The sequence below is a fragment of the Sceloporus undulatus genome, chromosome 4 (assembly GCF_019175285.1).
Source record: "Sceloporus undulatus isolate JIND9_A2432 ecotype Alabama chromosome 4, SceUnd_v1.1, whole genome shotgun sequence".
Taxonomy (NCBI): domain Eukaryota; kingdom Metazoa; phylum Chordata; class Lepidosauria; order Squamata; family Phrynosomatidae; genus Sceloporus; species Sceloporus undulatus.
The window spans coordinates 200,886,240-200,912,888 of NC_056525.1; the positions used below are offsets into that span (position 1 = coordinate 200,886,240).

General features: G+C 40.3%; 1 protein-coding gene across 2 annotated transcripts; it reads left to right on the forward strand.

Annotated features, from left to right (window-relative positions):
* Positions 1 to 7,317: 7,317 nt before the first annotated feature.
* Positions 7,318 to 26,167, forward strand: UBXN2B (UBX domain protein 2B). 2 transcript variants are annotated; one of them, XM_042461725.1, is made up of 9 exons: positions 7,318 to 7,720; positions 11,922 to 12,025; positions 12,398 to 12,448; positions 14,383 to 14,536; positions 16,470 to 16,556; positions 18,389 to 18,498; positions 22,176 to 22,313; positions 23,671 to 23,832; positions 24,020 to 26,167. In XM_042461725.1, exons 1-9 carry the CDS (start codon positions 7,553 to 7,555, stop codon positions 24,180 to 24,182), a joined length of 1,137 nt encoding a protein of 378 aa, XP_042317659.1. In that variant the 5' UTR covers positions 7,318 to 7,552; the 3' UTR covers positions 24,183 to 26,167. The 2 variants fall into 2 exon arrangements, with proteins under 2 accessions (XP_042317659.1, XP_042317660.1); XM_042461726.1 differs by lacking the exon at positions 12,398 to 12,448.
* Positions 26,168 to 26,649: the final 482 nt, after the last annotated feature.

Sequence of the window (26,649 nt, forward strand, 5' to 3'; positions counted from 1 at the left end):
AATGCTAGGGCAACACAGGTAGACAATAAAGGGCAGGGGAGCGGAATCTCCAAGACCCAGACCCAATCCAGCCCATCTAGGGTCCAGACTCTCCCCTCTCCTAAAACCGCACACATTCCAAAACATAAACGCAAATTTCTGATGGCTCCTATCACTGATCAGAGATAGCAGGAACACTCTTTCCCTCTATCAGAAGTGCTTGGAAAAATCAGCCGAGAGAGTACTTTAACTCCAGTATCTTCTTTCCCATTGGGGAAGGCAGCAAGTAAGTGAAATCAAGTGCTCTCAGCCAGTACCTCTAAGGCTGGTAGACATGCTGAGTAAAGCAGTTTATATTTTCATCCTCCCTGCACCAGAATAGGATGGGAATCTATGGCCTGGTCCAGACGGGCCCTTTAGCACATCCTGGCGACATGCTAGGGTTGCCTCAGGGCATTGCTTACAGATGCCCCGCAACCTTAGCATGTATTCCATACGTCAAAATGGCGGTGCCCTATACAAATGGGCACCGCCATTTTGACATGACAGACGCTTAGCGTCTGCATGTCGCGGTGCCATTATGACAAGCGAGTGCACCATTGGCGCACTGAGGTGTTACAATGGCGCCGCAAGAAGAACCCGCTTTTTGCGGGTTCTTTTTGTTCTGCGGGGAAGTCCTGCGGTCTGGAGGCTGTGGCTTCCCCACGGAGCAAAACCAGGCACTGGCAGACAGCCCTTTTTGGGCTGTCTGTACCAGGCTATGGTTCCCATCTGAAGTGCTGGATAGAAAAGAGAAACCAAGGTCATCAAATGGTGTGGCCAGGTCCCCTGATACCATCTAGCTTGCAGAGGATTGTGGATTTCTATTTTTTATTTATTTATTTATTTATTTATTTATTTTTGTTTCCCAATCTGATGCAGGGTTTAGTAATTGGTAAATATCTGGAGGGTGGATAACAACAACAAAATAATACCTGGAAGCACCACAATCATGAAAAGGGATTCCTGAGATGTGCCGAACAGAACCATGGTTTTTGTGAGCAGGAAAAGGAACAGTTTTGGGAACTATTGCCAGGGGCAAATACCCAGAAAAAGGAAGTGCACTGGCAGTTTCTGGATTCATAGCCAGGTTATGTTCACCTGTATTGTTCAGAAGTAGAATTGGTATCAACCATTTACATTAACCATTTGCCCACACAGTTTGATCCTTTGCAGGGCTCCTTTGTAAAAAAACAAATAAAGACCCCATTCTCACTATAAAAAGAATCGGATTGCTGAGCAAATTAAATGGCCCTCGTTCTCATTTGAAACCGGTTCCTGTTGCGATGTGATCGAATCTGTCACAATGAAGTGAGGCAAAGGCAAAAGAACAGATTTTTCCAGACACCAGCTTAAAAGAGGTTCTTTTGAAAAAACATGATTCCAAAGCTTGTCGAGCAAGTGGGAATGAAAGATAAGAATCACAGTATTCTGGAGGGGAGGGCAGAATGGCAGAGTGCTGTTTACCATCCCTTCCCATTTTTTGGGAGATGTCATCCCCCCTCAGTGCTCGTCTTGTCATTATTGGTGTGATGTTTGGTTCCTTTTTAAAATAAATAAATAAATAAAACTTAGCCGCTTAAGAGACAGAATGGTTTAGCAACTACTAGCAAAGGTGCTAAACCACTCTGTCGCTTAAGCACTTCATTGTATTTACAAAAGAAAATAAAAGAAAACATGCCCTGCCCTCCTTCTCACAGGCCTCCCTGGGTCCTGGTGGCCTCCATTTTCATCAACCTCCCTCTCCTCTTGTCCCTTCCCTCTCTCAGCCTCCAACCCCCCTCCCCCCAATTTCCAAGCCAGGCATACGTCAGATGATTGACAGGGGAATTTAAAGCAGTGCTGCCAGTGGGAACCACAATTGCCTTAAAAAAAACCTGATCACAGGGTAAGGAAAAAAACCCTTTGATAATGAGAACTAGGGGTCTTTTGAAATCACTTTCTAAACTGGGGTAGGCGCAACTGATGAAGCGATTCATCCTGCCATTGAGAATAACTCTAAAGTCAAAGGCTTTCATGGCCAGAATCCATAGTTTTTTGTGGGTTTTTCAGGCTATGTGGCCATGTTCTAGAAGAGTTTATTCCTGACATTTCACCAGCATCTGTGATGCTGGCGAAACATCAGGAATAAACTCTTCTAGAACATGGCCACATAGCCCGAAAAAACCACAAAGAATTAAAGCAAATACAGGTATAGCCTTTGTTAACTCAATGTCAAATGTATGTTTTGTGTGTTTATTTCTGGGTATGGGAGCTATGTTTTCTTACAGCCAGCTGCTGGACACCAGGAGAGATGAGCAAGGGAATGATTTCTGGGATAGGCTTCTAGCAAAAAACAAATCATATGAGGTCATAAAGTTTACAATGATTTCTATTAAAATGACCTGTATATAACAGGGCAGTGTTGTTAATTTGACAATGGGAGCTTTTGATTTTAAGTTAATGCGAATATATTTAGAAGCAAATTTAAAAGCTACGCGTGGAAGAGTATAAGGGAAGAGGTTTTTGTTTATTGTGTCTCCTACCTTTTGGGCAAATATTGTAGCTTTGCTTTGTGTAGCTTTGCTTTGCAACATATCTGCTTCATTTATTGAGGTATACCTGTAGTCCTCCCACCCCCACCCCCCCACCCCTACTGAGCACGAACATCTCCAAGAAGAGCTAGCAAACAGCAATGTAACAAGAATAAGATTTGGTAAAACAGTTGTCTTTTTCAGTGAGTGGTGGGGAAAGAATTTGGCAATGGAAAAAGCCAAATTGTAAAACAGGACAAAGGCAGCAATGGATTTAAGTGTTATTTCACCACCACCTAGTGGCAAACAGTATCTCTCCAAAGAGCTCTTTTTAACAAAGGCATTTGCATTATATTTTATATACACGATATAAAGAAGGGGGCATCTTTTTCTCTTCCCAGTGACAGTAAATTTTGCACTAATTACCATCCAAATAAGCTTTTGAGAGTAAATTATCCTGTTACAGCAAAACCAAGAAACAATTTTGTGGTGTGTTAATGACTAACATATTTAGTGCACCCAAGCTTTATGGACTCAGAGGTTATTTCTCAGTTGTATGAAAACATTAGATAACTGGTTTCTTTTTCATATAGTGTGTGACCTAACTATCAAGGTAGCCAATATCATGGCACCATGAATATTGCAATGTATGAAACACAAAATCAATAGAGAATCCAATCAAATCAACAGAGAGTGCAGTAAAAAACCAGGTACAAATAATATAACCTGGGACTCCTTCAGATAGACTGAGTACATATGTTGGCAGGTTGATGTATTTGTTGCTATATTTCTCTCCTTATGCTGCAGATATTGTTGGACTGTAACTCCCATCATTCCTAGCCCATGTGGTCAATGATGAGGGATGCTGGAGGCTGCAGTGCAATAACACCTGGAGGGCCACTGGGTTATCATCCAATTTAGCCTTTAAAGTGACTACAAGAAAAACGTTTCTGTTTGTGCAACAATAGACTAAAATGATTACATCTCTGGAAATGTATATGTATGTTTAAGATGATGGTCACACCGGTACATAAATGTAGTTTCACCATAAAGCTAGGCTATCTGGGGAAGAGTAATTTCAAATAAGGTAGATGTTAGCTTTCTATGGTCTATGCCTTTTATTTATATGTCATCTTTACTGTATTATATTACTGTAAAATATTACTGTAGGGCAGTTATAAGGTTCTCTCTGCTTCTTTTTATCCTTACAGAGATGATGTAAATTAGATTGGCTGGTAGATATAGTTTCTAGACCAAGGTAGCCTAGTAGGCTTTATGGCTAAGTAAGGATCTGAGTCCTTTACTGCAGAGCTTTCCTTTGACTGTTTTGTCCCAAGAGCAATGCTATGGACTTTGGGTGTAGTAAGGCCTCTGGCTCTCGGGATCACAGCCAGAACAAAAGACTTGTCCACAAATTTCAAAGGCTTTACTGGTTATAACACAAAAAAACATGAAACTGATTTCTTCTTTTTCTCAATAGTCCTTCCTAAATACCTTGCTCTCTTCTTGGTGGATTCTATCTTTCTTCTTCAGAGGACTATCTTTCTTCTTTTGTGGACTTATCATTTTGTCAAAGGAAAATACTCTCTCCAAGTCTGACTTGGCTGAAATCTTACTACACACTGAAACTAACTAGAGGGAGACAACATAAGACCCTGGGATTTCCCATAATCCTTGTCTTTCTTAAAGCTGTAGATTTCTATTTCCCCTCCTAAACTGATACATAGGCCTGTTACAGACAGCCAAAATAAAGCTGCTTCGAGTCACAGTGGAGGTATGGTGTTCCACTGATGCATGCGTCCTAAGAGTCCAGAAGCCACACCAAAGCCACGCTCCAGTCCTTAGGGCTGGAGTGTGGCTTTGGTGCGACTTCTGGACTTATTAGGACTGCATGGCATATTGATAACACCCTACCTCCACTGGACTCGAAGCAGCTTAAGCAGCTTTTATTTTGGCGTCTGTAAACAGGCCATAGGACAGAGCCTAATATAATCTCAACTAAAATATATGTCTCAAGCGAGCATCAAAGGCGGGGTACCAAGGGCACCGCCGCTTTAACGGCGGTCAGCCGCCGCCGCCAGTCAGGGGGGGGGGGGGGGCCGCGGGGGAGCCGGAGACCTTCACAACGGCCCGACCTCCCCCCCCCCCGCGCGGACCGAAACAAGAAGCTCCATTTCGGAGCCTTCGGTCTCTGCGGCGCCATCTAGCAACGTCGCGAGGCGCCTGGCGGCGGACGCGCGACGTCAGAAGGCGGGCCGCGACACGTCTGGACGCTGTGCAATCGAGAACGTAAAGAGGCGGCGCCCCGATGCAGTAGAAGAAGGGCGCCGCCATGCTTGTACGTATAGGAGAAAACGTACTCAGGGTTAGGGGGGTGCGGAAGCACCGCCCCTCCTAACCCTAGTACAGTATCCTCATACGTACATAAATGGCGGTGTGCCGCCAAAGATGCTCTGGAGGCATGACACTACCTGTCTTCTGAAAACATTTTCATTATTATTATTATTATTATTATTTAAAATAAAATATAACAGAGTAATTCACCATACAATCAGTAATTCCACAGTTTCTCAATTTCTTAGATTACTATTAACAATATTATATAGTATTTCCTTCTCCTGATGATTTGGCACCTATTACATATATTAGGACTCCACTTCTTTTTCTCTTCTTTTCCCTCTGCTATCTTCTGAAAACTTTTATAAGTACGCTTAGTCTTTAGAAGTATAGAAATTTCTCCTCAAAAGAATTTCAAAACAGATCCCATTTCCTCCTAAGACCCTAATGATGCCTTTTATTTAAAGAGACCTTTGACCTATTAGATGTGTTAGGAAGGATCGAATTAGGGGAATTTAATTAGCTCAAATATTACAAGAGGCGTGTCCTGACAACGCATGCAGCGGGGTTGGGTCCCTATGTGTATACCAGAGGTCATCTAGTCCACCCCAGAGAGAGAGAGACTCAAAATGCCAATGAGTTGCAATAAAAATATAAAACATTTATTGAAGCCACACAACAAAGGGGATGACACATGCACACACACATTCAATGCTAAAGTAAGGGAGGGGTGAGTTTGGGATTAAAGGAGAAAGGATAGGGATATTTACCTTAGGAGTCTTCCATCATTCCAAAGTGACGGATTTGAGGGATGGTGAATGGTGAGACACGGCTGTGGGAACGGGAAAGCAAGCGGCGACCGCGGTGGCTGGGAGCTGAGGTCCAGCGGGCAAAGCTAACAAGAGGCCCGAGAGACAGTGAGCTTTTGGCTTAGCTTGAGTGATTTCAGCGGAGCCCAAGGCTCAAGGATCGCAAGCTTGGAGCAGGCTGCTTGACAAGCAAGGTATTAGGTTTGGAACTCAATGCTCAACAAGCCCACTGAAGGGCGAAAAGTGGGGTCCTTTTATACCCCTGAACATAACCTCAGGCTATGGCAGCCTGGCGAACAAAGGCTTGATGACTTTATCTTTGTCTAAGCTGAAACTTACACAGTGCATACACAAAGAAGAGGTCTGGCACTTTTCAGGAGGGGACAAATATCTCGATGGCCGAGCTGTTAAGTTAATCACTGGCTCTCAAAAGGAGGAAGCTCTGCTACTGTCTTCCTGCTTTGGGCAGCCTGCGAAACTAGTATGGCAACTGCCAAAACTGCTTGCTGAAAGGTTTAAATTCTACTTATTTTCCTTGACCATGCCTAGCAAGGAGTGGTGGCTACGTGGTCAACTCGCCTTTAGGGTAATGGCGGCTAGCGATGGGGTCAGTCAGGGGTCATAGATTCAGATCGCATGGCACCTAAAATTTATATAAAACCAAACTTGGTAACAGATGGCATATGTTCTAAATATCTTTTTAACTGGATATTTTTTACTGGTTTTATTTATGGTTTGTGAGGTTTGTTTCTATTTTTTCTCCTTTGTATTTTATTGTTATGTTTTATTACTATTATCCACCTGGAGCACTGTAGAAAGCTGTGTTACAAATTTAGCAGACAACTAAAATAAATATAGGCTATATTTACAGTTTGCTCCTCAGCAATTTTGTAACATTAGAAGTCCCTTGGTAATGGTTTGGTAATTAAAAAGCAGGGCATCTGGGGTTCAAAACACACTGCAGTAATAATCCAATGATAACTATTATTGTTATTATTATTATTATTATTAAGCTTTATTTATAAAGCACTGTAAATTTACACAGCGCTGTACGTACAATAAATTATAACAGCTAAAATAAACCTGCCCATGGCGCACATTCTACGAAAATAATCAAAAGTAATACAAACTAATACATCTTAACATTTAAACAATAAAAATATAGCAGATGACAAATTAAAATAACTTTTAAGACTGCCTTAACTGCCCTGGCTCAGTGCTAGGGAACTCTGAGGACTGTAGTTTATTGGGGTAGAATTCAAAGATGTGAAAAGGTCTACCAAAGCTCATGATGCCAATTTCTTCCTTTCAGTTTGTCTCAACGGTGATACAGTAAGGTCTCTCTGTGTAGTTTATTGGGGTAGAATTCAAAGGTATAGCTGAGTTAAGATGCATCTGAGGAAGTAGACCTTAGTCTGGGAAAGCTCATGCTGCCAACAGTCTCACAGGGGCTACAGTAAGGGCTCAATATGTAGCTCACTGTGGCCCAGAGCTCTCTCTGGCAGGGAAGGCCCAACCTCTCTCACAAACACTGCACTTCCCCAGGATTCCCTAGCACTGAGCCTGGGCAGTTAAAGCGGCCTCAAAGTGGATTACTTCCCTGCAGTGTGTTTTGGGCCCTCTTGGGTTTCCCTGTCCAGCCACGCATGCGCAAAAGACAGGTGCGCGGCTGGGCTCCAGCAGCAGCAGCAGCAGCATCCGCAGCAGGGAAGCACCGCCAGCCAGGCTTGCGGCCCAGTCGAGAGCCCAAGTGGTCCTGCTCCGAGTCCTGGCAGGCGGTCGCCATAGCAACGCTGGCGGCCGGAAGAACTCCTCCTCGGCGGCCCCCTCCATCTCTGGCTCAGTCTCTCTGGGGCTCCTGAGGAGCTGCGGAAGATGGCGGACGGCGGGGCAAGCCCAGGGCGGCGGCAGGAGGAGGAGGAGGAAGGGGACGATGGCGACGACGAGGAGGAGGAGGAGGAGAAGGAGGCAGGCCCCAGCGGAGGGCGGCGGGGGAAGGGGCCCCGGGGAAGAGGCCGCCCGCCCAGCGTCCGGGACCTGCAGGTGAGAGGAGGGAGGGAGGCCGGGCCCTGGATCCCCCGCCCCACTTGGAACAGATGGGGCTGGAGCAGGAGGAGGAGGAGGAAGAGGAGGGCGTTGGGCAGGGGTCCTGCATTGCCCTCACCTGCCCTACATTTTTAGGCTCCTGTCCAGGAAGAATGACTGAGTGTCCTCCATCTGGAACAGTCCCAGGGATGATGACCAGGCGTCCTCCTTTGCCTGGACCTGGCCTGCATTCGAGCCTTCGGTCCAGAAGGGCTGTCTCAAAGTACCTCTGTCTGGAGCCAGAGTAACCCAGTCGTCCTCCTTTGCCAGGACTCGTCCTACATTTTAGGCTCCTGCCCAGGAGGGATGCCTACATAGCCTCTATTTGGAGCAGGACCAGAGTGACCCAGTCCTCCTTTGGCAGGACCTACCCTGCATTTTTAGGCTCAGGTCCAGGAGGAAGTCCAAAATGTCCTCCATTTGGACCTAAAATGGAGGACAGGTCCTGGCACGATCAAGGATGACCAGACGTCCCCCTTTGCCATTACCTGTCCTACATTTTAGACTCCCGTCCAGGAGGAAGTCCAAAATGACCTCCATTTGGAGTAGGACCAGAATGACCCGGTCCTCCTTTGCTAGGACCTGTCCTACATTTTTAGGCTCCCGTCCAGGAGGGATGCCTAAAAGTCCTCTATTTGGGGCAGGGCCAGAGTGACCCAGTCTTCCTTTGCAAGACTTGCCGCACATTTTTAGGCTTCTGTCCAGGACGAATTCCAAAATGACCTCCGTTTGGAGCAGGCCACAGTGACCCAGTCCTCCTTTTCCAGGACGTGCCCTACTTTTAAATTCCTGTCCAGGAAGGATGCCCAAATGTTCTCTGTTTGAAGCAGGACCAGAGTGACTGGAGATCCTCCTTTTTTTCCAGGACCTGCCCTACATTTCATCCTTCTGTGCAGGAGGGAGTCCAAAATGTCCTCCATTTGGAGCACAGCCAAGGTGGTTCCACATCCTCCTTTTCTAGGACCTGCCCTGCATTTCAGTCTTCCACCCAGGAGGCATTCCACAATGTTCAAGGTGACCAGAGGTCCTCCTTTTCTAGGGCATGTGCTATACATTTCAGCCTTCTGTCCAGGAGGAATGCCAGAATGCCCTCCATTTGGAGCAGGATGAAGCAGCATGATCTTATATTTACGTTAGTGTTCAAATTCAAAGAAATAGCCTTGTTAGTCTGTAGAAACAGTACATAGAGAGATCTTATAGCCCCTTTGAGACTCACTAAAACAAATTGGCAGCATGAGCTTTCGTATCTATACTTCCTCAAATGCATTCCTGCAAATGCATCTGAGGAAGTAGAGTGAAGTCTATGAAAGTTCATGCTGCCAATTTCTTTCTTTCTTTCAAATGTGCTGCAAGATCTCTATATATTTATGTTAGTGTAGAGAGATCTTGTAGCACCTTTGAGACTAACTGAAAGAAACTGGCAGCATGAACTTTCGTAGACTTCACTCCAGTTCCTCAGATGCATTTGACAGCTTAACATGGCTGTATCTTTGAATTCTTCCATTATGTTAGTGTGTTTAGCTTTCATTTTGTAATGTCTTCCATTTTTCTTGACTGTCCTACATTTTACTGTGCCTTGTCATCCTTTGCAGTTAGGGCCTCTGCTCACCTTGGTCAGGGCAGAGCCAGAATAACTACACACACACACACATTGCCTCGCCTCACCAACAAAATGGGGGCTGCCTTTTCTGGAGTGGTTTCTGGAGTGGTTTATTTCTTGGCAACAAGGGCGAAGGCTTGGGTCCTTTGCTCTCCGTCTTGAGAGGAAACTGGCATGCCCACGGTGGTGGCATACTTTCCACACAGGGTCCTCACCGCATAGGAGGACAAGGCACTGCAAAATGGAAGAGATTCAGGAAAAATGGAGGACATGGCAAAATAAAAGCTAAAAACTCTCATAGAAATGTAAATCCATGCTTCTTAGACCTGCTCAAAATGGAAGGCATTTTGAAATTCCCCATAGACAGATGCTGAAATGTAGGACAGGTCCTGGGAAAGGAGGATCAACCTGTTTCCACATTTGTGCCAGTCTCTCAAAGAGTGTGTTTGCAGTACTGCAAAACCTTGGCCCTCCAGAGGACTATTTTTAATATAGTGGAAAAGCTGGAAACATTGCTTCTCCATAGCTTCACACTGAAACGATATCACTTGCCAAAAGTGTTGTGACAGTCCATTCATATATATTGCTACAGAGAAGGAATTCTAGTTAATTTAAGTGGTGTTTATTACTGGGTAAAATTGAGGAGATATTGCCAAATAGAGATGTTGCTTCTTATACTTCTGTGCTCAGCAATTTGATAAAAAGATCCTATCAAGCTGTTAGCCTTCCATTGCTGAGTTTTTGTTTACTTGTTAAAGATGCTTTCTGGATTGAGGATCTTTTACAATACCAAAAAGTCAGAAACAAGGAAGGCGTTTCCTCCAGAAACCAGGAAAGGTTTGTAAAATGATTTTTCAGAAACCACTGATGCCACAGTTTCTTATTCAGCATTTCAAGCTATGAAATATATTTTGTGTTTATATTCTAACCTTTTGTAGCTTTTACAAAGTATTTGTGAGAAATATTTTCTTCCCTTGAATAATGCTTTCTGCCCTGATTGTAAAAGGGCTTGCCACATAAATGGCAGCTAGTTTACTATTTGCAAATCTTGTCCTAATAGATTTTGCATATCAGAAGAATCAGTTGCAACAGAGCTTGAACAGTTAGGGATGGACTACCAAATAATAGTATTTGTGGTTTTGAGTGTGGAAGTAAAATATTTAGCAGCATTTTATTTTATCTGGGTCCTTCATGGATTTTTTTGTCATTAGTTAAGGGCAAGTTGCAATTATGCTTCTATAACCCATAATATAAACTACTCAGCACACAGCTTTGTTTTTCTTACATCTCACAAGATAAGATACTTCTCTTGCTCTCATACACCTTTCAGTGTGGACAACATGGAAGATAAAATATGGGGTGGAACATGAATGTATACAACTATGTACTTTTATAATAATGAGATTGTGATAGATTTAACATTGAAGATGATGCTACCATTGCAGAGTCAAGATGACAAAAGGGCTAAACAGATCAGCTTAAAGCATCAGCATGGGGGCATGACATTTGGACAACACACACCCCGACAACACCTCCACACTGGCATCATGGCACCCGCCTGACCACAAAGCAGGCAACATCACTGCACTCCTTTGGTCCAGCATTTATACTCCACACATAGAAAGGAGCTCCGAAAAGTGCAGATTCAGAACAACCACTGAAGAAAGCCAAGGAAGTACAAAAGCAGGGTTACATATGAACATAAAAAAAACCTAAAAGTAATTACCACAATTATGATTTGAAAGAGCAGCAGTGAAGGAACTCGACACAATCCTCAAGAGTAAATACATATCACTGAATACTAAAGTCAGGATTGTCCATGCTATCATTTTTACAATTTCTGTATGGTTGTGAAAGAAAGCTAATAGAAAGAGAATCAACTCATTTGAAGTGTTGTGCTGGAGGAGAGTTCTACAGTTATGATTGCCGGAAAGACAAATAAATTGGCCCCAATAAAAAAAAAATCAAGCCAAAACTCTCTAGAAGCCAAAATAATTAAAATGAGCCTGTCATACTTTGGACATATCATGAGATGATCTGACTCATTAGAAAAGACAATAATGCTTGGCAAAGTAGAAGGCGGTAGGAAAAGAAGAAGACCTCATTACACGTGGATAGACTAAAGGAAAACACAGCTCTGAGTTTGCAAGACCTGAGCAGGGTGTCACCAGAGCAAGGTGACTTGGAGATCTCCTATTTATATAGTTAAAGTCATCTTAACAGAAATTAACAATATACATTTTCTTCACTATTATGACCTTACTCCACTGTTCTATATTGAAAGAGGAACAATAATCAGCATTATAAGGAAATATTTTATAACTACTGTGCTAAGAAATATAAATCTTTTCTTTCTTTTAGAGGTTTTGACTTGCTAAATAGCTACTCTTTCAAAATGGCATTTTGATACAGAAATCTTTCATAGCCACAGCTGGCCATTGATGGCATGCGTATCAATGTGAACTGGCCATAACTTTTCCTCTAAAATGTTGAGTGTAAATATAACTTGTGTTTCTTCAAATAGGACACACTGCATTAAATATCTAACATTCTTTGTAGCTGGCGCTGGCTGGATTGTATGAAGATGAAATGAAAAGACAACCACTTCATTCTGAAAAATCAGCAACTAGAGTAGCCAGTCACCCAGGATTACCAGTGCAAAGGTAAAGGAGATGTTTTTGTTAATTATTTGTGATTTATGAACATTACTTGGAATTAACTTTCATAGGTTCTTTAACAAGAATCTCAAATACATTAGAATTAAATTTCTCAGGGTAAAGATGCAAACTAAATTTCTTGGAAATTTACAAGGAAATATGGGCCATTGTGATTAAAACATCAGTTTTTTGTAGAGAGATATTTGCACAGCACTTACATGATAGTAGCATATCTAAAGTCTTTAGGCTTAGATTTATCTCACAAGCTATGCAAACTACAGAAATTAGAATACCACAACATTCTTTCCTGTGTAATTTAATGTAACATTGGTAGTATAAAGAAATTGTAAATAAATATTTCATGATTGCCTTCTCCAGAAGCTTGAAAAAACCTGAAAGAAGTATGAGTGATGACAAGAATAACCAAAGGTACTGTAAAATAAATCTTTTATGTATTGTAAGTGTTACATTTCATATCTTAAATTACATATCTTTATATTAATGGCTACGATCATAATAATTCCTGTGTAAATAAAGCATGATGCTGATTTTTAGTAGGTAATAGTAATAGTAATAGAATAGTTTGCGCAGTTATTCTTCATTATATCTACCATATCTATTTGTGTACAAGTTGACCTCATGTATAAGTCGAGGGAAGATTTTATGGCCAAAATCATGGATTTTGATATGACCCATGGATAAGTTCAGGGTAAAACTTAGGGGCATCTAACAAAAGATCTAAAGAGGAAAATACCACTTCCCTCCCTCCTTCTCCACCTCTGGCCCTCTCCCAACCACCTAGCACCACTTCCCTGGTGCTGAGGGAGAAGGTTTTAACATCGGATTGAGAAGAGAAGGAACTGGAGGGAAAGGGGGTGTTTGGTGGAGAGAAACACCCCCTTTTTCTGGAGGGAAAGGGGGTATTTGGTTGATGGGGTGAGAAAGGAAGGAACTGGAGGGAAAGGGGGTGTTTGTTTGGAGAGGAGGGTGGGGATAGGAGGTTTTAACATTGGATTGAGAAGGGAATCGCCTCTTTCACACACTTTCCTACCTGGCAGCTCTTTCAAAAAATCTCTGCCAAGGCACACCAGGTGGTGATTCTTTCAGGACTTTTTAAAGCAGTATTACTGTGTTGACCTGTATATAAGTCAACCCAGGATTTTAGGGACAATTTTGGGCATAAATTTCTCAATTTATAGTCCAGTATATATGATATGTAACATCTAATTTCTTTAAAATCTCAGATAGGGAAGTCCATTTAAGGCAGCATGTTTTCAAAATGGTAATCTCAATTCCTCCTTTCCCCAGTATTTTGTTTTCAAATTTTGAACCCTAGACCAGCTGAGTCAAAATCATGTCTGTATGTCATGCATGGTATCCCAGTTACATTTTGCAACTTGGTAATGGTAAATAGCCACAGCTTCCTTGTTATGTTCTTTCTGATTTTTGAGCAATTTCTCCTCTGTTCCAAAAACGTCCTCCAGAAGCTCCTGGGGCTCTGCCAGTGAGAAGAGCTTTGCAAAGTTGCTGTTATTTTTATGAAGAGCTAGTTTCTGGGAGACCAGAGTTCAAATTCCTGCACTGCCATGGAAACCTACCAGGTGATGCTGGGCAAGTCAAATTCTTGTAGCCTGAGAGGAGGGCCATGGCAAACCCCTTCTGAACAGATCTTGTCAATTAAACCACTGATGGAGTCACCATGAGTTAGAAATTACTCAGAGGCACACGGCACCAACAACATAAAATTCAGGAACTTAGGCCTGAAAAATACAGGCAAAATAACACAACTTCAAGGCAAGTTGGGGATATGCCATTTACATGACACACACCCCAAACAGGGCCTGAAGCCATGCTGAGGCCACATTATTTGCAAAGAACTGGACCAAGGAGTGGATAGAATAAGCTCTTTCTGGCACCCTGGTTCAGGACTGAGGCAGCAGCCTGAATTGGGATCAGGCACTTGTGGTTGCTGTGGTCCCGGCACGAACAGTGTCAGCATAGTCTCCTGCTACTCTGTTTGTTTCAGGCCTTAGAGAAGCACTGGCTTTCCTCTGGCAGAAATCCCCCCCAAATGGAATGGTGTTCTCTCACTGCATAGACCCCCAAAACCTGCTTTAGTGGACAGGGAATCCCTCTGGAGCTGGTTTTCAAGAGCTCTGAAAGATGCAGGGGGAAGTGAGTAAGTTTAATAATGCTAGCATTGCAATGCAGGTCTTTTTTCTTATTATTTTTATTTGGTTGGGAACTTCTGACTGTAGAATTCTTTGTTTTTCAGTCTTGTAAAGCATTTTACTTGGAATGTGGTTCTGTTTGAAACTTTCTGATAAAATTTGAGAAATTAATACTGTTTCTTTTTTAAAAAGATTTTACTTAGGTGATTCAGATTGCAGAAATGCTGAACCATCTAATATAATTTCCAGTAAAATTGTTGATGAGCTTTTCAAAGAAGCAAGAGAACATGGGGCAGTCCCTTTAAATGAAGTATCAAGAGCCTCAGGAGATTGTCATAAAGCTAAAGTACGTATGTGAAATCATTTTTATTGTAAAAATGTAGTAATTTCCATACAAAATGCTTTATTTTAAGAGACATATTACTTGATTTCCTACTGTTAACAATTGTACTTAAATCTGTTTGTTCTAAAGCACACTTAATTTGTGGAAGAGGAGGGAGAAATATACTCAAATATCTAAATCTAGTTTTAAGGACTTTTCTGCATATTAGTTGGCAGCAATTATTATTATTATTATTATTATTATTATTATTAAGCTTTATTTATATAGCGCTGTAAATTTACACAGCACTGTACATACAATCTTTTAATTAGACGGTTCCCTGCCCTCAGGCTTACAATTAGTGCCCTGTTGTCTGGATATGCAGAAGAGAATAACGTATTATCTGGATGGCTTGGGCCAGCTGTGTGGAGCGGTTGCATTATAACTTTATTTTGAATAAAAGTTTGATGGGTAATCAGACCTTATAATAGCTTTCAGAATCCACCAGCCAACATGGCCATTTGATATATTCTCTTTGGGATTTGGGGAAATGTAGTTCAAAAAGCAACTTTCCTGAGCTCTAATAAACATAACATCCTTAAATACATAGTGGCCACTTTCCAGGTTCATATTTAATCAGTGTTTAATGCAGGGGTCGGCAACCCCCGGCCTGCGGAGGCCTTTCCGTCGGCCCCTGCCTTCCCCGGCTGCCGCCACCGCTTATTGCGGCTTTTCCCGGCTCCCGGGGGGCTGCCATTTTGTTTTCCAGAATGGCAGCGAAGTCTCGCCGTGACCTTTCCTGCCATTTTGGAAAACAAAATGGCGGCAGTCTAGAGGCGAAGTCTCGCGCGAGACTTCGCTGAGGCCCGATGCAGCCGCCGGAGCCCTCGAACAGGGCTCCGACGGCAGCAGCGGGCCTCTGGGAGGCCCGATGCCATCGCTGGGGCCCTCCAAGAGGCCCATTGCCATCGCTGGGGCCCTCCAAGAGGCCCATTGCCATCGCTGGGGCCCTCCCAGCGATAGCAAAAGGGCCGGCAAAGTGGAAGAGGCCTCCAGCGCTGGCACCCCCCGCTGGCTTTTTTGCCGGCCTCTGATGGGGGCTGGGACCCCGTCAGGGGCCGGCAAAGAGGGGGAGGCCTGGACCCAGGGGGGATGGAAGCTCCGCCCCCGGCATGCAGCTCCATCCCCGGAGGGTGGAAGCTCCACCCCCAGCATGCGGCCCCACCCCCTGAGGGTGGAAGCTCCATCCCCCAGGCTTCGGCCCCCCAGTTGTCTGAGGGACAGCAACCTGGCCCCCGGCTCAAAAAGGTTGCCTACCCCCTGGTTTAATGGCAGCTGACTTGAAACCAAATCATATTTTGAACTTCCAAATAACTAATAAATAAACCATAGTTTAGAGCTCTTTGTCTTTTTTTCTTGCTGTTCAGTGGCTGGCTTCATAAACTCTTGCTTGTTTAGTAGCTTCCAAAATATTAGCAACAATGATTTGCTAACGTGGGCATTATGCCAAAATATACTTCAAAAACTGACTTCAACCTGCATTCAAATTCTAGTTTATTAGTAATAAACCATGGTTTGGTATAATGTATGAATTTGACCTTTGGATTTACTGCTGCTATGTAAAATGACTTTTCCAAATATAAGAGAAGCATGTTTAAATGACATTATCCATAACAATGCTACTTTGTATATGTTATTATTTAATCTTGTTAAGGTAAAACCATTTGCCATTGTTGTTGTTTTGGCCAATTTTTTCCCATCAACCAGCATGCTAAATTTCAAATCTACAAAGTCTATATTTTGCCATGTATTTACTTAACTCACTAATCAGAAATGGCATAGTTGATGTATGAAAAGTTTTATGATCTCATCCTTGCAATTTATAATTAGTTTATTTTAAAGAAATGTAATTAACCTTTGCTGCTTTGTAACAAGTATGTGTGTTATATTTTATTAGTCATTTTCTGGTGGTGGATACAGATTGGGGGACTCTACTTGGAAGCGCTCTGAATATATTTATGGAGAAAATCAGTTTGGGCAAGATGTAAGTAAAATTATAGTAAACCAAGTTCTCAAATATGCACAAGAGGTACATGACTGAAAACAATAAATCTTGTGGTTGCAGAAGGTCACAGCTAAGTGCAAGACGAGTGACGTTATGTCTGTTGTTGACAGTACATATTTTACAAGATCATTCATAAATCATAAATAGTAGCTTGAATAATAAATATTTGTGGGTGCAAGAAGGAGAAGAAGATTTGGTAGGCAATATTACCCTCATATTAAGACAGGCAAGGGATATAAATTGTAGAGCTAATTAGGTAAAGGAAAACCAAATTGATATCTGGTAATAGGAGCAATCATTTAAGTAAAAACTTCATTTTACCTAATATGTACAAAATGCAGCATTATGGTCCTTAAATGAAATGATTCCATAGTGAAAAATAAAGGAAAAAAAAACAGCATGCCAGTCTGATTTTTCCCTCCATTTATTTTCAGGGAGGAGCTCCAGCTTGTGGGCCTAATCTGGTCCATGAAGGTGAGCTATCCATCCTGTGGAGGTTTCCTGCAGAACCTCTCCATATCCTAGCTGGCTGAGAGAACAGTCTCCCCTGTCTCTGCTCAGGGACTGGAGATAGCTTGGATTACCTTTTGTATTGTCAGATGACACCTGCAGTCACCAGCTGAAACCCAGCATCTGGAAGGACTAGTTGAGAGCATGGAAGTGATCCTGGTCATCTTCTTTGGCTGATCAGAGATATTACAGCAAGCAAGGATAGGGAGGGACTCTGTGGTGATCACCTGTAGGTCAGAGTAGTCCTGGGGCCTTAGAGCTTCACCAGTATTGTGAAACATTGCATTGGGTGGCCTTCTCCCACTAATATTTTACTATAATATGAAGAAATTTTATTCAGTCAGTTCTTTGACCAAAAAAATTAATACTATAGATATTAATTTCATATGCCAAAACCTGCTTGTGTTGTACTGCTTTATGATACATTACGATTTTAAGTTTATATCCAGCCATGACTAGTACTAGCATTTAGAAGGGCAAAGTATAATTTTTTTTAAAGAGGAATGAAAATAAGCTGTCATAAAATTAAAATGCCATAAATGAAAAAAAGGAATTGGATTGAATGGTATCTGGCCACGTTTGCTCATCATTTTGCCATTTAGTCTTTCAAGCAGTCATACCCTGAAAAACATTTACACTGACCAGCAGCTACAGTTTGCACATAGTGACAATGTAGCATTCAGTTCTACACTAGCAAATGCCATCTTGTTTTCTTCTATGTTACTTGGTGTTTTATATGCACAATGCAGATCCATATATAAGCATTCCCAATGAAGCTGTATTTCTCTCTGTATTAGAACTACCATGTCTTTTGATGAGATTCAGATGACATAGCTGGAGATGGCACAGAATCAGTTTAGATTATAGTCATATTCAGGCATTCCAAGGGATTTTTAAAATGAACACATAAGAAGGGGACTATTGTCCATCTTTACTCTCCTGGTGGAGGATATTATTATGATTTTTATTATATTTATTTGTATCCTGCTCTTTTCCCAGATATTATTATTATTATTATTATTATTATTATTATTATTATTATTATTTGTATATTTCCCAGAACTGGGACTTAGAGCTGCTTCACAACAGTAAAACAGTCTGAAAAGGAAAGCCTCTTGTGTATGTGGAGAGACTGCACAGGTGGAAATCTAAACAGAGAGGACAGGAGGGGGATAGTTTACTCACCCTATTGTTTTTATGATGTTTCTTTATTAAAATAAATAAATTCATTTAGATGTATTATGTTATCTGGTTTATTGTTTTAAATATGGCTGATTTTAAATACGGCTGATTTATAACAGGTTCAAATCTTGCTCAAACTATGGAGAAATGGTTTCAGCTTAGATGATGGAGAGCTGAGATCTTACACAGATCCAGTAAATGCTGAGTTCCTTGAGTCCGTTAAAAGAGGGTAGGTTTCTATTATTTTTTTAATTACAGGAACACATTTTCATTGTTTGCTAAATAATAGATGCCTTTTGAGAACCAATGAAATAATCCAGATTTCATATAGTCTGCAGTGCATAGAGGAAGGTGTTTTATGCTATAATGACAGTTTACCATGCTTAATTCTAATATTCACTCTCCTGCTTCTGGGTAGAAAAGCAAAATGTAAAAGTCCATCCTGCACACTTGTTTAGATAAAAACTATTATCTTCTGGTCCTTTTCTACTTAATGAGTCGTCACACCTGCCCTTCTGTGAGTAGAGAAGATCCTAGCACTCCTCCATCTAGAGAAAATGGAAAGGAAACCATTTTGGCACATTTTTCTCCCCTCCCCACAGCACTTTTCACCGTCACCAGGGATGTAGCAACAGGACAAGTAATAGCAATGTGCCTGCGAATTATAATAATGTCTCCCCATATGAAATGTTCTTGCCTCAAATTCAAACTTTTCAGTAATTTAAAGTCTCCATTTTTAGAAATACCGGTCAGGCATCCGAAGTAAGAGTGGCAGAGGAGTCTTACTGCAAAAAGGAATGATCAGAGAGTGAGAGCCAACATGTTGTCTCACTCACAGTAAATCAGGGTTACCAGAATTTTTCAAACATGGTAAGCCAGAGTTATAGAACTTTGGCTTTCTCTACATCCAAACATACCCCAAAGGGTTTTAACTACAATTATACCATTCAAAATGGCTTGAAACTGAACGGGGTTAAAATAATTCTGGGAACTTTGTGAACCTGTTGAAAAAACCTTGCTCACTCTCACTGAACTGCAGTTCCTAAAATCATTTCAAGCTGATATTTCAGAATATCTAGGTCTAGCCATGTTGACCATATAGCAAATCCAGTAACATCCAAACAATGATACTTTTATTGGGCCAACCAAAATAAATAATTACATGTTGCAAGATTCCGAAGTCACACTGGCTTCTTAATCAAGAGAAAAAAAATTGAAGATGCTAGGCTACCCCAGATGTTTTTTGGATTTCAAAATACCTCATTTTAACCGTCACAGGGGAATCTTAAAGAGAGAGCCAGTGGACTGGGACCTTGCCCTTAGGAGCCCTGGTGGCACAGTGGTTAAATGCCTGTACTGCAGCCACCCACTAAAAATCATAAGGTTGCGAATTCAATACTAGCCAGGGCTAAAGCTTGACTTGGGCTTGCATCCTTCTGAGGTCGCTAAAATGAGTGCCCAGATTGTTGGGGGCAATTAGCTTACGGTAGTAAACTGCTTAGACACGGTTAGTTCAGTATAAAGTGGTATATAAATGAAACTGTTTTGCCCTCTGTGGTTTCTGCTTCCAACAAAGGTTTTTATTCCTGTTTGCCTAATGAAGAAACCAGTGTGACTTTGAAAGCCTGAAACATGTATTTTTGCGTTTTGGTTGGGCCAAAAAAAGTATCATTGTTTGGATATTCTATTTCAATGAGTTTTTGAGAAATGTAATATAGCCATTGCCCTAGCTGCCACAATTTTGGATCTTTCTACTTTGCAAATAATAACTAATTAAAAATAAATAATTCACCATATTCAACTTTTCTCATGCAAACTTTGATAAAGTACTGTTTGGTGGTGGAGCCAATCAGAAGCAATATTAAGGCGTTTTACAGACCACCCAAAAGGGCAGTCTGCCACCACCCTTCTTTGCTGCGTGAGGGAACAGCAGTGGACAAAGCGTGCAGTTCCCCAGCACAGCAAGAAGAACCCGCAAAAAGCAGGTTCTTCTGGCGGCGCTGTTGTGATGTCACAAGGTGCCAATGGCGCCCTTGCGACGTCACAAGGGCGCCGAGATGTGCGGACGCTAGGCGTCCATCACGTCAAAATGGCGGCGCCCATCTGTATAGGGTGCCGCCATTTTGACGCCCTCATTACATGCGAGAGGCAAGGCGCATCAGGAAGCGCCGCCCCCTGCGTTTAACGACGGTGCCCAATAGGGTCTGTTGGGAACGCACCTAAGTGTCTGCCCAGAACATGTATAGTAAAATGTGGGCTTTTTCAGACTTGTCTAAAGAAGTGTGAGTTCTTGCAATATCGCTCCTTGAGCTTTGCTGGGTTATCTCACCAACACCTTTCTTTTGGGGGATATTTGTAGCAATTTCTTGGACATGCAGTATTGATGTTCCAACACAAAAAGGGTATGTGGTTTGCTGATTCTATAATTTAAAAAGCATTTTTTTTCAACACCAACAAAAAATAACTTTCTCTGTTACAGTGTTATAATACAAAAGTGCTATTTGACTGGTGTAATGTAACTCAGTGGCAGTAAATTTAAAAAGAACAAAGCAAAGGAGGAGGGACTTTTTTTGTTCCAGTATGTCTTGAAATGAAAAAGAATCTCACATAAGGACAGGAATAAAATGTTGCAACTAGTGCTGGGATTTTCTAGAAAATAGTCTGGAGTAACAAGAAAATTATTTTTATATTAAAAAAAAAAAAAAGAACAAGAACTGTAACAACAAATGCCACAGCGTTCTGATACATTTGTCCCTGTGGAAGTGCCCAGTATTTGCTTGTATAGTTCATTTTGGTACCAGTAGTCCAGAAAGATGTGTAGCGTTTTTGCAATGTATAGCTACAGGTTGAGTCTCTCTTATCCAGAATTCTGAAATCCAAAATATTCCAAAAACCAAAATGTCTTTCCTGGGTGGCTGAGATAGTGACTCCTTTGCTTTCTGATGTTGTATACAAACTTCATTTCATTATTATTATTATTATTATTATTATTATTATTATTATTATCCTTTATTTATAAAGCGCTGTAAATTTTCATGCACAAAATTATTTTGAAATGTTGTATAAAATTATCTTCAAGCTTGAGAACAATCTGTATATGAAACATAAATGGATTTTATATTTAGATTTGGGTCCCATCTCCAAGATACCTAATTATGTTTGTATAGTCAAATACAAATATTCCAAATCCTGAGTTTGCAAGACGTGAACAAGGCTGTTGATGACAGGGTGACTTGGAAATCTCTCATTTATGGGGTCACCATAAGTCAGCTTGATGGCCGTTAACAATAACATCAACCTAGACAAATTATTTTTATTCCAAAGATACAGGTGGCATTTATTTGAAAAGTCTATGGGTCCTGGGATTGATGTGAGCATACAATATGTCTACGAAACTGCGTACCTGATTTCCTTAAAATATCTTTGTTGTGTTGTAGGATTTTTATGTTGAAAATTATTAAGAAAGGAACTTGTTTTCACAAATGGCTATTTGAGCTTTAGCTACTGAGAAACATATGAACAAGTTTTATAATATATGACCGACACGTGTTTTTTTTAATTTGTAGTTTGTGGCTTCAGTATGAATTTAGAAAGTAGAATATATGTCATTGTTTCTATTAACCCAACCCATTCCTATGCCACACATTCCTTGTGGCGTTTCTGGTATGGAAGTAATTAGGCAACTCTCTCCTCATTGTGTGAAGATGTGGAGAGAAGTAAGGCAGCACTTATCCCACACAAAACACATAATGCTCCAATTTGTTTATAATATAGATTTACAAATAATTTTTACACACTGTTTGTGTATTTCATTCATTTTCTCACTTTCATCAATCCTTTATTGTTCAGCTTTTTGTTCCTGCTTAAAATTGTTTGTTTGTTTGTTTGTTTGTTTCTGTTGTTAAGAGAGATTCCTGCTGAACTTCAGAGACTGGTTCATGGAGGCCAAGTTAATTTGGATATGGAAGATCACCAGGAACAGGAATACATAAGGCCTAGACTGAAATTCAAAGCTTTCAGTGGAGAAGGACAGAAGCTTGGAAGGTTATTTTTTTAATTTTATTTTAAAAAAACAAATCTTAGTTTATTTTTTAAAAAGCATTATCTTTAGGTCCTTTTACAAAATAGAAAGAGAGAGTAACTTAGACCATACTACTATCCTGTAGGCCAGTGGTCCCCAAATTGTGCCCTTTAAGAAATTGTAGACTTCACTTTCTAGAAGCCTCAGCCATGTTGGCCAATAGTCTGGTATTCTGGGAACTGAAGTCCAAAATCCCTTAAAGAGCACAGTTTAGAGACCACTGCTATAAGCCATTGCCTCTCTCCCAACATCATTCTAGTCTTAATTAAATCAATCATTTGGAATTGGAAATCATACAGAGAATGAATTTGAAATTCTATTCCTTTAATAAATGTATATTTCATTATCAATTAATATGCTTCCTTTAGTGTCCTCCAGATAGTTTGGACTAAAGCTCCCATAAGCCCCAGCCAGAATGGCCAGAATTGAAGGATTATGGGAAAGAAAATAACTGTGCCTGATAACTGTCAGATTTACCATATATACTCAGCAATAAATCGACCTCATGTATAAGTCAAGAGCAGGTTTGGGGGCCAAAATTATGGTTTTTATATGACTCATGGATAAGTCGAGGGTAAAACTTAGGGCCAAAATCTCTAAAGGATGAAGCAAAGGAAAATAATGCCAAAGAACTTACAAAATTCCAGCAGGCATAACTGTGCTCACACTAAGCGCTGGATGGATGAGAGAGTAGAGGCAGGTCAGTGCTTCTAGAACAGATTACATTCTTGCCTTTCATCATGGGATGGCTCCTTTTTTAATAAGAGTTAAAGTACAGAATTTACATTGATCCGTGGGTAAGTCGATTCAGATTTTTTGGGTCAAATTTTTTACTAAAATTTCTAGACTTATACATGAGTATATACAGTAACGGTTTTTCCCTTCACATCTGACATTGGAGCAGTTTTGTAACTGTTTCATATTTATCATCAGAAGTAAACATAACTGTGTATCTTTATTTTTTTAATAACCACGGTCAGGTGTAGGCTGATCCTATTTAGATGAGGTTTTCTGTCGGCCAAACAGCCATTTCAGTTTTTTTCAGAAACTGTGCTGTCAGTATTTCATGACAGCCCCTCGGATGGTTTCAAATGTAGCCATTAAGAGTAAAACAATGGGAGGGGAGCCTTCAGTCTCTAAAGCTGGATCTAGTCTATGGAGGGCACATGGGTGTCTTCTCCCCCAAACCATTTCCTTTCTGAGGTTAAAATTACTCTACATGACACTTTAAATGGGTAAATCTTACATACATAATTGTCTTCGGTATTACCCTTTCAACTGTCCTTCACTATTTCACTTAAATTTTTTACTTTGCTTTAGCCTTACTCCTGAGATCGTCAGTACACCTTCTTCTCCAGAAGAAGAGGAGAAATCCTTTCTTGATGCTGCTCTTTTGGTAGATGACTCTGTGCCAACAACTAAAATTCAAGTAAGGCTAGCAGATGGAAGTCGTTTAATACAAAGATTTAATCAAACACACAGGTAAGCTTAACTGTTTACTGGGTAGCCTTTCCTCTTCATCTTGATTCAAGGTTAGCATTACTCCTTGTCATCTAAAGATTTTTGTCAGTATTCAGAGCAAAAAAAAAAGTTCAGACTTTCAAAAAGTAGACAACATATTCTGTTGATCCGAAGACTAAAACATAAATTACTGTGTTTTTGCCAACAGGATCGTAGATATTCGAAACTTTATTATCCAGTCTCGCCCTTGGTTTGCTAACACTGACTTTGTTCTTCTGACTACATTTCCACATAAAGAGCTTACAGATGAAAGCTTGACACTACAAGAATCAAATATACTGAACACTGTGATTCTTCAGCAGCTAAAGTAAACCTTCAGCCTATCAGTAAATCTTCAGCCTATGGCTTCAGTGAATCGATAGTGTTCTCTCTTGTTCTACAACAATGCTTCCGAGAGAGAGAGAGAGAGAGAGAAGAAAAAACAGAAAGAAACCAAGTTTTTGGCTTAAAGAAGTCCATTGATTTTTAATCCTCCTCTGTCTTCCAGTGATAATTGTCTTAAATAGAATTCAGAAAGATTTGTTAATGAATGTGAATTGATTTTGTATATTTATAAAACTAAACAGTGAGAATTAGTGTTCTACCTTTATTTGTGGGTAGGGATGGGGAAAGAATTACTGTAATCAGGCATTTTAGAAGGGTGCAAAAGCCATTTTTGGATACAGAAGGATTCTTTTCCAACTGACTTTTAAGACTTGAACTATGGAAGAATTCATGCTGCAGCAGCTAACACATTAAGAAATTCAATGTGTTTAAGATACATTTGTGCCCCATTGTGAGACTTGGAAGTACTCTGTGTATAGGTTGATAACTTCCATGTATCTAGCATAATTTTAACACATTTCTGTAATGTACTTGTAAAATATTTGGGTTATTCTATAATTGTCTTTTAATCTCAACTGTAATAACAGTACTTTAAATGAGAAAGATTGTTATACAGAGCTTATCCTATTTGTATAGTCATTTTTTGTCTTTTTTACAGAAGAGAAAAAGATAGTAGAGTAACAGTTTTTAAAAGAAAAAATTCAGGCTTGAGTCAGAAATTTGAGATTGTATTAAAATACACATAATTTGGGGCTAGTGAATATGGCAATTCAACCTGTCAGATCCAACTGTTCCGCATGGATACTCCAGTGTGTATTTTGACTTTTTTTTTCCCTGTAGAGATAGTCAATTTATATACATGTTAACCAAAATCCATTGTATTAGCATAGGAAATCAGTGTGTTAATGAAATCCAATTAGTTTTTCTAATTGTGCAGATAATATCAAATTTGTTCTTATGGTTCATAGGCATGCTGCAACTTGCACATCCAGTTCTTGGATTTCCCTTTTAGACATAGTCTAGAACTTGGTATCCAAATACATTGTTTGCACTAACATATTGGCACTGCATGGACCTTGAAAGGAATTGTCTTGGAATTCCTTTAAAGTTCCATCTAGAAATGCACTAACTTCCTTGTCAGCGGCAACTGCTCCTTGTGGGAATGTTTGTGGCTTCTTAAAATCAGAATCTAATGTGATGAAAAGAAACAAGAGATAAGAAATGCTTGGAAAAGAAGTGTCAAGAGGAGCTGCTGGTGATGTCAAATAGTGGCTGGCTGTTAATGGCAACTAGAATTTGATGCCTGCATGTTCATACAGATACCACAGTATTCTTAGCAGCCACCTCTATATACAAATGTTATGTCCTGAAGTTTGACAGTGTACGATGATATGCTGCTGTCTCTGCTTAACCGTGTGTATATAATTTGCACCTAAACGTCTGATCACGGTACGTGTGTATTTGGCCAGTGTGTTGATTACAGTGTACTATAAAGACAGTTGATCAACGTATCTTTTCCTTTAAGTGTGCGAAGAGTTGCCTATTCTGAAAAAGATACTGAAAAAGATAGAATTTGAAAAGGCTTGCTTAAGTTTTGTAACTCAAACTATAATGGTAAAAAAAACCCTTTTTCAGTAGTTTGCCATTGCATCTTCAGAATGAAAGTGTGGAAAGAAAATATGTTCAGAAGGAAGTGGGTCTACCTTTAGAATATGGGGAACACTCTTGGTTGTATGTTTTTTAAATAATAATTTTTGAATGTGGCAATTCTTCAGGTCAGTATAATTTATTTTAAATTCTTGCTTTGAAGTTGACATGCATCTCTAGTTTCAAAGATATAAACATTGTTTTTTATTCTTTGAAAATACTACTTTGAACTCAAAGGAGATTTTCTGAATCTAGTATCTGCATGATTTAACCAGTCACAAATTCCCATTGTGTGTTAATCAATAAAGAACATGTTTTAATTCTATTCTTTCCATCTTGGATTTAAAAAAAAAAAGCAGAGAAACAGTTATGTAAACATTTGCCTGTCACCCTTCACAGGAATAAACAAGGATTAAACTGGTTGAACCAGAGAAGCTTAAAATGGAATCTTATACATGTTTATTCAAAGGTAATTACTATTAATTTCAATAGAACTTACTCCCAAATACATAGTATAGGGCTGGATCTAAAAGGGATTTTAGCTTACTCTGAACACATTAGTGCTTAAATCAATACAAAAACAACCCCTAGTGTTTCTGTTTCATTGGCATGAGTGCCAGTGATGCAGTAAAAAAAAAAAAAATCCACTTGCCTACCTCAGTACTCATTTTTTGAGAAGTTGCCAAAAAATTCCAAAAACAGAGGGTTGTATATTTGCTATATCTGTACATATGAGCAGCTAAGGTGAATACTTAATAAGTCATAGTCCCTTTAAGTAGTTGATTCTTCTGCATAGGAATTGGGTAC

Excerpts from the sequence above, each read along its gene's own strand:
- UBXN2B (XM_042461725.1), top strand. The coding sequence starts at position 7,553 with ATGGCGGACGGCGGGGCAAGCCCAGGGCGGCGGCAGGAGGAGGAGGAG. Across the intron at positions 7,721-11,921 it reads CCAGCGTCCGGGACCTGCAG|CTGGCGCTGGCTGGATTGTA; the intron begins GTGAGAGGAGGG and ends CATTCTTTGTAG. Across the intron at positions 16,557-18,388 it reads AAAATCAGTTTGGGCAAGAT|GTTCAAATCTTGCTCAAACT; the intron begins GTAAGTAAAATT and ends GATTTATAACAG.